Source organism: Astyanax mexicanus, chromosome 14 (genome assembly GCF_023375975.1).
Source record: "Astyanax mexicanus isolate ESR-SI-001 chromosome 14, AstMex3_surface, whole genome shotgun sequence".
In the NCBI taxonomy this organism is placed as follows: domain Eukaryota; kingdom Metazoa; phylum Chordata; class Actinopteri; order Characiformes; family Acestrorhamphidae; genus Astyanax; species Astyanax mexicanus.
Window position 1 is genome coordinate 22535723 of NC_064421.1, and position 12295 is coordinate 22548017.

A 12295-nucleotide genomic window follows, 5' to 3' on the forward strand; every position below is an offset into this window, starting at 1 on the left:
TTTATTTTGGTGCCTTTATACCACAAATCACATGATACACAATCACTGTCCTCAGGTGATCAGGTGACTCTGGTGTCTGAAAATAATTGTATAAAGTTGTTATACAATATGTTTAGTGAATTCAGTATAAAGAGACATATAGACTGTATAGTACACTCTAAATGGATTTAAGTAGATTTTTTGAATGAGCATCTCTACAGAATCACATGCTCAATAGACATCATAATCATAGTCATAACAGAGTCATAATCACAAGACGTTTCTTTCTAAATAAGCAACCATTTGACCAAATGGAAACCAATTATGCAAGCAAATAATTAACTGAGTCACTAGGGTTGTATACCATTGCCTTTATTAAAGAACCTCACTTTTCTTGTATGTACATCAACAATCAAACTTAATCAGTAAGATTTCTAACTAATACACATTCTGAATAACATCAGTCGTCCTGGCCAGATCATTCACTACTAAACAGTGGCTTTGAGAGACAACAAGAGCAGTACTCAGATATTGACCTTTAAGATAAAAAGGGAAGCAATGTCTTATCATGAATGAGTTCATGGCAGTCTACAACACACCCAATAATGCAATAGAATGCAATATTGCTATAGAACAATGTGGTTTCTGGCTGCAAGGCACACTGCACACACAAACCACTGAAGGCTACCTCACTCAACCATCCAGACAAATGTACCTTCTATAAAAACAAATGTTTGGCTAGTGAGCATCTGAACCTTTAGTGGTTCAAAGCATTATCTAATCCATTTAACAGGATATGAGAAAGTGAAAAGTGATACTCAGCACAAATAGCCTAGTTACTGCCTCTGACTCACTAACACTCACACAAGCATGGGTGAAGAGTTGATTAGACTCACAAATGATCAGAGTTTTCATCTTAGTATTATCATCATCATCATGATACAAGTTGTCCAGATCAGCAGGAAGTCTAGCCCAGTGACCTCGCTAGCTTTTATATCAAACATCGCTCCCTGCTCCATGTGGTTTTGAATGAGCTCATGGTGACTTCCATTCACTCTGCCTCTGCTTCATCTGGATTCAGCAGGGACTTACCCGACTCAGCCATCAGCTGTGTAAGACAGGAGAGAAATACACACACACACAGTGTGCAAGTGCGGTGCATTCATGGTTACCAAAAACACTCATCGCTTGGCTCTTGAGCCCTGTTGTTGCCATGCTTCGCTTGTTGCCCTGGCTACGAAGAAACTGTCGAAAACAGCCACTGGGTTGGGCTGTGGCCTACAACACAATGTGTGTGGAGTGTGCATATATTTGAGAAGGGGAAAGAGAGTGGGCGAAAGAGAGGGAGAATAGAAGAAAAAAAGTGATCTACAGAGACAGAATGGGGAAAAAAGGCATAAGGACACTGATTAACAGTGGAGATGTTATAAATGAGAAGAGCAGCCACTGCTTGAAATATTAATAGAAGTTTTTCTGGCGCTCAACATGGCGTCTGTTTGGGGGTAAAATCCTGCCCTTCAACAAAAAGACCCAATCAGCTTGCTGCTTAGTGTCATGAGTAGAGGAGGGTCCAAGATACTGTGGTGCTAGCTGAGAAGCGTAAATCTCAATGTGGAGAAGTCAGAACAAGGAGGGGGGTTGTTTTATATATTAAAAAAAAAGTTTAGTTTACAAACTAAACCTACAAACTATTCATGTGGGAATATATCAGTTAATAATCAGCATAATAAAACTTATTTTAGAACAGTAATTTAACAGCCCGTTATTTAATATTATCTTTCTCTATTCATAGAGATAAGAGTATTGCAAAAATGGGTGCTGAGACTTTTGTAAAACCTTACTACTTGCACAACACCAATACCTTATGAAGACCCACACATCCATCACTATAAAAGCATATCTTGACCATTAAAATAAAACCTGCATTAGCAAGAATATCAATATAAATACTAATTTACTGTATTCATATTTATATGTGATTTAATTAATATTGTCTTATTTTATTAACATAATTTTTATCATCATTATTAGTCAGTATCTTCGAGAATCTTTATGATCATCTTTATTTTTGTCCGTTTTAGGGAAGGGAGAGAGAGAGAGAGAGAGAGAGAGAGAGATAGAGTGCATTCGTGTCAGTCCAGCATGGCCAGCATGCCAACTTCACATGTCAGCAGAGATTAGAAGCCTTTTCACACAGAAGGCCTCGGGACAAAAGTGGGGTTTAAACTCAGGCCAGGGAGGGACCATTTTCAGCTTTCACCACTCTCTCTTCCAAGAACAAACTGATGTGTGCTTCAGATGAACTGGACAAAGTTGCTTTTGAAACATTACTGAGACAATTAAATTAACTACAAAAAAGTCAACAGAAAATAAGAAATAAAAAAGTAGAGAACTAATTGGAATGGACACTAGGCTCTGCCACTGCAGCGGCCTCAGCTAAATCTTCCAGCCAGTACTGCATTTGTTTTTACCGTGATGTCACACTGATGATAATCTAAGACAAAGAAAAGGCTCAGTGTTTGCAATGTGGATTATTTTTCTTATTAAACTGAGGCTAAGACCAATCCGTGAGCCAGCAGCTGACCTTGACCCCAAAATAAATAGATTATGGGAAAATGGAGATCAAAGAAAAGATCCGGGTTAAACACTCTGTTCAGGCCACCACATGTTTTTAACATCTCACACACACACTTTTTTGCAAGCCTTTCATAATAAAAAAAAAAATTATAATGGTGGCCAGCCAAAATAGTGCATATACATGAGTTACTCTTGTACTATAAAGAAGAACAGGAGGTGTCAGAATGTCCCACAGACATCACCACTATATCAAGCACTACCACAGACCTCACTGCTAACATTGCTGATTTTGGACAAGACAGGGTTTGTTGCAAATGAATATGGAATTTTCTTGTTACCCTTGACAGAAAATGTGTGATTTTATGTAAAATTTGAAAAAACAAAAAATGAATAATACTCAATTATGTGTGGGCTATATCCTGCTCTTAATCAATAAAGATGATGATATCACAATACTGCAATTCAGCGATACTAGGGAGATATATATATCTGTATGTGATACTTCACAGCACATGTGAACGCTTTTCCACCGGTGCTGGTGCCAGGTTCTTTGTGTTTCCACTGCAAAATCACAGGTTCCGGGGCAGAAAAGCCGGTTCCGTTCTGGCCCCACAATCTTGCTGCACAATCTGAAACCAGCGAACCTGTGACGCGTGCGGCCAAAGGGTGGGGCGTTCGGGCAAAGTTGTTTACAAACCTCATTTCCATTCACTGCTAGGAGCAGCAGAAGCAGCTTAATGAATAAAAATGAATGAACAGTGAACAGTGGTCCAACGAGGATATCAGCACAAGTTTCGAGAGGAGGTCTGGTTCCGCTGTGTTTTCAAATCGCCCCCCAACTTCTGCCTACGCCCACATTCACATACGTAGTGAGTGACTCCTTAGAGCAGTGGAAACACGCGCCGGGTCTTAAAAGGTTTCGCAGGAACCGTCTCTGGCACCAGCACCAGCACTATGTCGATGGAAAAGAGGTTTCATGTCACACCAGGAATAATTTTATCACAGAATCTGACAACCAATATTCTTCATCGCGGGTTTACCCAATTCAGTTGATTAGTGGCACCACATGGAGCAATGATGCAGTAACTTTAGTAAGTCTAATTGGGCGAAAATTATTAAATATATAGTGATACCGATATTTTGTCCCACTCCTATACTTAATCAATAATAAAAACAAAAACAAGTTAAACATCATTTGTTGCAGCCCCACCAGCCAGCTGCAGCAGTTTGGTCAGAAGGGTTACGAGGAGATTACTGCTTTAATCCACAAAACATTTTTAATCTGTACTGGAAAAATACAAATAAATAGAATCACAGTGCTTCAGAAGACACTAACAGCTGGTAGCACAGCAGATCTACACAAATTATATAGAGGGGTTTTACCAGCAATTACAATTAACCACTAGGTCAGATTTTCACACTCAGTAACATTATTAAATTTAATACTATATTAAGTCAAATTTTAGAATTTTCACTTCCAATACTTTTTTGAACTGTCCCATCAACCTATTTAAAACGCCCAGATATACAGTCACATGCCATGTAAAAGTCTTGGGACAAAAATAAGTATTCTTCCATGTCCGCAAAAGCTAAAAACACTTTACAGACCTGCAGAATACACATGTAGAACCTCCTACACTGAATGTGGGTGTGATCTCTGCAGTCACCTGTCTGTCTGTACAGACAATTCAAACCAGACACCTTCTTTGGGTGGGAAAGGTTTAACACACAACTTCAGAATTAGAATGTTTTATCTGTTTAGCCTCCACTCAGATCTAGATGAAACCTTGATAAATCCAGTCCAGTGTTCAACCTTACAAGAACACCTCACAATTCATACAAGTGTTCAGTACTGTTTGTAGTGCGGTGCAGTTACAAAACAACAATAATTAGTCACTGAAAATAGGAATTATGTTGACTAATTGTTACAGCCCTACTACAGTATACATCACCAGAGTCTAAATTTAGACACATTATACGTTCAGAGGTTAATCTTTTATAAACTAAGTAAGTAATCTGAAGTTGGTAAGCATTAAGATGTAAAATCACTTACACCCCGCATTCCCAGACGTCTCTAATGGATTTCTAGTAAACACTTAAAGATGCTGCACAATTTGCTATCTCCATCTCTTAATGCATTTATTGCTATACAAAAGTGACTTGTGAGTCCATGTTCAGATGTATGTGCGGGCTGTTACAAAGATTTAGACAGCATGGACCACTAATGCAACTGGTGAACAAATAAAAGATAAGTTGAATAAAGAACTAAAACACAGCAGATTATTTAGTGCGTTGTGGTTTTAACATTTTCTATTTTATTTTTCCACGCATTTTAAACTCAGTTTATTTAGTTACCAATTCTAAAGTAGAAACTATTGTGACATATCTAGTAACTACTTGATTTAGCATTATCTTGTGAGTGCCTCAGGGCTCTACATTGGGGCCTACAAAACTGATGTAACTACGACTAGAACACAATGAGTTTGCAATCTGCCAAGTACAACCTTGTCCACTTATCACACATATTGTTTGGTATGGTTATAACATCAGGTGTAGGCAGGAACTCATATTTAAAGGAAGTCAAATTCTAACTGTCAAATGTCCAGAAAGACAGCATACACCATAGCCTGTCACAAAATGACAGCATTCATTAGGCCCAGCACTCGTCTGATTGTCAATCTTTGTGTTAACTGAAATGTAACTTCACCACAAACATTTTCTGCAGTCATCAGATTTTACGTTTGATATGTCATAATAAGCAGAATGTGAACTGGATGCGTTGTGATGAGACAGCAAAAACCTTTATGAGGACATGTTTTGAGGGAAATGCTGAGCATTGTTTGCTTACATTTTAGCTACACAGCTATCATGCTAAACACGTATGTTTTTGAGTTTGAACTGGAAATGGGTATACGTATACAAGCATTTCATTATAATGATATGTATTAATAATGACCAAATGCCTTCAAATAATAATATTTTTTTTTCTGAGGCCTATCAAGAGATCTGCTTCCCGATGCACAGGCTACAAGAAGTGAGGACCAGGGGTGTAAGTTTTTAGTAAAAGTTTAGTAATGATTGTAGTTAAGCATATTTCAGTGAGCAATATATGAATAAATATATAACTTTTTCTGCAAGGATTGTACGGAAAAAGAATATATAAACATATATTTTTATCCTGGAGCTCAGGAAATAGTACATCCTTTAATTTTTACTCTTCAAGTTTTCCTTTTTATGACACCTTTCACTACAAAGTCAAGACAGATTGGGCACAAGACAGTTACTTTACTAACTTGTCTGCTTTAGATTTGTTTAATATCTAGGAATACATCATCGCTGTCCAATGAAAAACACTTATCTCCATTTTTGTCAATTTTTTGTTTACTACATAGTTTGAACAGACAAACTGTAACTCCCTCACACTGTGCCCAAATAGAAACTCTTCAAAATGACCTGGAATAAACTCTTTACATTGACTTCCATTGAAAGTTCACAAGGTTTTTTTTCTCTCCTGTAACGTTTTAGAGATGTGTTTAGAGAGTGTTTTTCATTGGACAGCGACGATATACAGGACAATTATGCTTTTGATGATGTAATCGAATTAAATAATTTTACATTATACTGTGCCTTGTTGATGGGTCTTTTTTATACTTATTTTGGAGCTTAATATTCTTTGGAAAAATGCATTTAGGCAAATGTGTTTATATAATAATGAAAATGGCTAAATTAATCAAATCAAAAGGAAAAAAAAAGGCTGGTATTTGTTAAATTAACAGTAACAGTTGCACAAACTGATTTGTCCTTACGTCTAACCAATCTAGTTCTGCCTATGAAGTCAAATTAAGCAACACACACATCACTATTTCCTTCAGCTTTATTGCAAACTAAGTTACAGCATTATTCGGTTGGTGTTTTCAAACCACTGATTGAGGAAGCCTTTAAATAGGATGCCACATACAGAACTCTCAAGCTAAAGCTAAAAATGTAGAAACGACACTGCTGACAGTATCTCAGTAACTGCTATCAACTGCTGATATTGTAAACCCCACACCGGGTTGTGGAATATTCCCTCAGCTCTTACTGCAGCTCTGTCACTTCTTTTATACCGGAAAAGATATTCACATCCTTACAGTCATAGCTGTTAACACTAATGCTTAGTGACATGCCTGACTGATTCAATTAACACGGATGTTCACCACTTGCCCATATCTGACCACTAAGCATTAACACAGTGTATCACATTGACATTATTATTTAACCTAATATTCATAGTGAAGTCCTAATTGAAGCCAACTGAATAAGCAGCATATGTATTGCTATTCTTTTTCCAGCACCGACAACAAAACCAGCAAGAGCAAGCATGTTCAGCTAAGACTGAACAGTCTGCATTTTTTTTTTCTTTCTTTTTTTTTTTTTTTTTTTTTTTTTTACAATTTTACAGTTCTTGTACCTATGCTAAATCATGCTAGTCACTGTAAGGCAAAAATACAAGGACATACAAGATAATGTTGACTGACAAGAGTCTGCTCCTCACAAGGATCACATTATTCTAATCTTTTGAATTTCTTTTCCCTCCCTATCTTTCTCTTTCTTTTCCCTGCCTTTCTTTCTCTTTCTCTTTCTCTCTCTCTCTCTCTCTCTCCTTCTAGACGCACACACTCACTCTCCTTTTCTGTTACTGAGGCCTCTGAGGAAATCCGATGCAATGCAAGCTCTACACATTACATAATTGTTCATTCAGCTGGAGACTGATACAGTGGGGTACAGCGCACAGCGAGAAACACGAGTGAAGAGAGAGAGAGAGAGAGAGAGAAAGAGAGAGAGAGAGAGAGAGAGAGAGAGAGAGAGAGAGAGAGAGAGAGAGAGAGACACACACACACACCCTTACACAGTCTTTCTTGCTCTCTCACTTACAAAGTCACATTTAAATATGGGTGACAGTGGCTTCCTTTCTGTTTTTCTTTTCACACACAGTCACATGTACCTGTAAGTATTCTGTTTAGACTACATAAACTCGGCACTTGGCTACTCTGTACCTCTCTTGGCTCGGTTTGTTGTTTTGCTCTACTCACGTATGCTCCTTCTCCCTTGACTCCTGGCTTTGCCCTCTCTGAATCCTGGCTGATGAACTAGATAGCATATTTAAAAAGCTTCTAGGAGTAGAACTGCTCATCTAGGATCTGTCCTTAACATAAATAAAAGAATAACCTAATCCTGCGACCTGTATCCATCTACAATGAACTATGACAATAAATGAGACAGTCTTTAAGACTGTAAACAGGTACAGAGCCAAATGCTAAACAACGTAGATAGCGCATGATCTTAGCCTACAGCTAAAAAAAAATTAATAAACCACCCACAAAGTTCCTACTAATCCATCAAGACAATGTGGTAAAGGAGTGTATGCCAAAACATTCCTTTAACAACCCAATAGAATATGACTGAAGAAATCACAGCACCCAGCTATAGGCACAAACAGAAACTACGATCATTGATAAAGTGAAAGTGATGAAATTCCTGAAGCTTATCACAGCTTTTACTCCACTTCTCATACTGAAAGATATTGTACACAGTCAAATCAGTATATTATGACCACCTTATTGTTCCTATAATAACTGTTAAATGTATCAGCTGTGGTGGTCCAGACCGCTAAAAAACAGGGTGAAAGGTATGTATGAAGTCTGCAGAGAAATAGGTGGTAGCTGATAATAGCTGATAAAATGGACAATAGGTGTAGAAACAAGGAGGTGATAATATTCTAATACACAGTCATGTTTGAAAGTTTGTTAACCCTTTTAGAATTTCCTGCATGAATCAGTCCTAAACTGAGCCCGTTTTGCTGAATTTGCTGAATTCTAAAATATACCAGCAAATTCTAAAGGAAAATGGTAGGACATCAGAGCAATTTGACAATTTTGTACTAAGTAATGGGATAAAAGTACTCTAAGCTGATGTGCAAGACTAATCAACAGTTTCGGGAATGTTCAATGACTAATATTGGACTAATTATTGTTTGATTTGGTTCAACTTATCTACTTCTAGGATTGAAAATCTAGTAAAGTGTTAAGTCAAATCTGTACAAAAACACACAACAAAACACAGCTAGAAAAGCCTGTTTTGCTAAATCTGTGCCATAATTTATGGAACAATGAATCCTAAATAATAGAAGCAAATTTTAAATGAAAATGTTAGGACCACAGTGTGTGAATTGAATCTCAAAAGTCATTAGACAATTTTGTATTAAGGAATGTGGGAAAATTCCTCTAAGCTGATGTGTAAGACTAATCAATAGTTACTTTTACGACTGAAAATCTGATTAATTGTTATGTCAATACATACATTCTAAATGAGCAAAATGGTTCATTTAGGATTAGCTAAAATAATAGAAAAATGAATTGAGCCTGTTTTGTTAAATCTGTGCCATCATTGGAACAACTAAAGATTACCAGCAAATTCTGAAGGAACATGTTAGGACCTAATTTTGTACTGAGGAATGTGGAAAAAAAAAAATCTAAGCTGATGTGCAGGACTAAAGTTAATTTACATTAACCGTTCTGGCAACATTCAACACATTGGACTATTCATTGTTTTAGTTGATTCTACTTATCTAACTTAAGATGTTTACATTTGGGGTTTACAATCAAATATATACAGTAATATAGTTAGCAAGAACATTAAGGATTCATGAACTTTCAATAACCACTGTAGCAAAATGTGCATACCAATTACCACTATAGAACAGCAACAGGTTACTACAGAGCGTTTACACTAAGTTAAGCATATTGTATAATTACCTAGTAAAGAAAAGGCATGTAACTCAGTCAAGTAAACTGCAAACATAATCTAATTTAACAGCTAGCCAGCTAGCTCGCTAGCTCTACATTTACTCCATTCAATAACAGACTATAAACACACACACATTTTATAGCTCCAAACTTAACCCCTCAGTGTCTTCTTCAGCACTCACCTGCACATGTCAGCGAAGGCCAGGAAATTGAGCTTCTTCATTTTTTTCTCGCTGAGCCAGTAACCCACACGTCTACCTCTCAGAAACGTCTGCATCTTCTTCTGGCGGCAAGTCTCAGCCCAGATGTGACAGACTCGACCTAGCTCTCTGGCTAGCTTTCCAGCGACAACAGGAAACCGTGCTCTTACCCAACCCTGTCAAACCAAGTCAAGACGGAGACAGAGCCGATTAGCCAGCAGGTCAGGCGGGCAACTAGCTTAACTGACTACGTTCACCCGCAGACAGTTTGTATTTAACTAGCTATTATTTTACAGTAGCGTAGCTGGGTTTAGCTGAACATGAGCCACTGATCCCAATCACTGCCTGGCAAAGTGAAGATGATGCTCAAGTTAGCTTGCTTGCTAGGTTAACCTTACTCGCTAGCTAACTAGTTAGCTACACTGGGTAGGGTGCAGCCTTGCTCAATGTTAGGATGAAATATAGTTAGCTAGCTAGTAAGCTAAGTTAGTTGTTAAGGTAATATATCTAGTTATAACAGGCCGAGCAGATGATGCTAGCTAAGCTAGTTAACCCTTTAACAGGCCTTGTGCTGTATACAGGCTACAGGTGAAAGCGATACAAAACCATTTTTCACTGCAAATTAATGTAAAATTAGTTATTCATTTCCTGAAAACTTTGTAGGCTTTGGAGAAATTCCTACAAGGCACTTAGAGAAACTGTCTGTTCACTCTCCTCTACTTCACGTCATAATTTCATACAATTTTAATAGGAATCGACCCAAAATTCTAAGTTTGAAAATATAAAATATAAACATTAGACAATCGAAACGAAGCAAAATGAAATGAAAGGTTCTGAGGAGGTGAACTGTTGATTTGTATTCACGAAAGGAAAAGAAAGCGCAGATTTTAGCATTTTTATTTATTATATTTTGGCAGTTGAAGATTTTCAATATATTTAAAAAAAAGTTACAATTAGGATTTTCCAGTTACAATTAGGATTTTCAGTTCCAGTTTCACGTTTCATATCAGACGTGAAACCTTTATTTATGTAAGTTAATGCTTGACTAGACATCCCAAAGATTTAGGTGTGTAACGTTAATATCAGGCAGAACATTTACAAAAAAATGCTGGCCTGTTAGGGGTTAACTGTGGTCCTCTTATTTTGGCTGTTGGCTAGCTTAGCTAGCTTGCTTACCTGGTTAACCTAGTTAACTCAGTTTAGTTAACTTATCAGCTTAGTTAACAGATTTAGCTAGCATTTCCTTACACAGATGTTTACAGCTTGTTTTATTGCCTGGATTAACACAAACCCATTTATTTGAAAGCGAGAGAACCAAATAACGCTAGCTTAGCTAAGGCTAAATAGCATCAGGAGCGGCTTAGTTAACTACTGACTGTTTTGACACAGTTTGAAAAACAACGCTAAAAAAAACAGCTAGCTAGCTTACCTAACAGTTAGGTTATCTACATAATAACACCACGTTAGGAGGCGTTTGTCATGCTGTCTTCGACCCTGAATTGGAGAAGCAACAGAATCTAAATTGAACAGCCACAGAAACATGTTCTCAGAAGCTACCTACCCACCTAACGTTAGCTAGCTAGCACATCTCCCATTCCGTCGGATAGCAGCAGCTGGCTGGCTGGTTAGCTGGTTAGCATGTCTGGGGTCTCTTCCTTATCCATGGTCTTCTCGCTCGCGGGGAGCTGGTGAACTGTACTAAACTGAATAGCGAAAACGATAGCGATAACTTGGCTAGCGCTAATAGCTATATGCAGCCCAATCGCGCTGAAATTGCGAACTGGACGCCCACACTGATGATCACACCCTCCTGACGTAAGGCTGGCTTCATTCAAGTCCGGCTGCCAGCGCTTTCTTTCCAGCCATGACTTACAGCGATACAGCGGTCAGTTGAGCAGCTCACACAGCACCACTGCCCCTTGCTGGTGACACGGTGCTTTTGTATTTTCGGATTTTCATACAGCTCATATAGGTGGCGCCTTTGTACCATATTTACACTATATTGCCAAAAGTATTCACTCCTGCTCTTCCGAACACTTTTATAGCCACAGGCAAAGGTGTCGAAACTATTTACATTCATTACTCAGGTAGAAGTATAGATACTAGGGTCTAAAACATTTCTGTAGAAGTTTAAGTATCAACTCAAGCCTTTCACTCAAGTAAAAGTGTTAAGTTAAAATATTGATTTCAAAGCTACTTAAAATAGCTATAAAAGTAAAAGTGTAAGTAAGGGGGAAAATGCCATTAAGGACAAAAGCTTAGGCCTATAGTGCACTACCCCCATCCCATGTTATATGTTTATACTTCTCATCCAACTACTGTACAATCAAATTCACTCTATCTGGATGGAGTGATTTATCTGAACAGGTTTTGTTTTTTTAAACAATGACAAGCTGAAATAAAAACAAGCTAAAATGAAATAGAAGTAACAATACTATTTTTAAAATGTAAGGAATAGTAAGTTCAGATATTTGAAATTATTTTTCAAATTACATTTCAATTACAGTAGTCTTTTAACTGTAATGCACAGCAAAAGTGCAACTGGTGGACCAAACATAGATCAAGATTAATTCAATGAAACGAATGTGTAAGTGATTGGAGGAAAAAAAAAAAAACAGTAAAGCATTTGTGGAATAAACAAACAAAATCTTTTTACAAATATAAAAAACACTGACGTTCCTTATTTTGTAATAACTAGATCTGTCTTTTTGGGCTGACCTCAGTATTGTTGACTGTTTATTCAGTAAGGACAGT

At 37.4% G+C, this 12295-nt stretch overlaps 1 protein-coding gene across 2 annotated transcripts in view; it reads right to left on the reverse strand.

Annotated features, from left to right (window-relative positions):
- The window catches only part of itpk1b (inositol-tetrakisphosphate 1-kinase b), a 42904-nt gene extending 31474 nt beyond the window's left edge, over positions 1-11430 (reverse strand). The window contains exons 1-2 of one of the 2 annotated variants that reach the window (XM_007252512.4): positions 11107-11430; positions 9524-9717 (exon numbers count right to left, since the gene is read on the reverse strand). In XM_007252512.4, the coding sequence (XP_007252574.3) occupies positions 9524-9618 (95 nt within the window). In that variant the 5' untranslated portion in view covers positions 9619-9717; positions 11107-11430. Of the gene's footprint in view, positions 1-9523; positions 9718-10970; positions 10993-11106 lie in introns of those variants that run through there. The other variant, XM_022672860.2, reaches the window with a different exon arrangement.
- Positions 11431-12295: the final 865 nt, after the last annotated feature.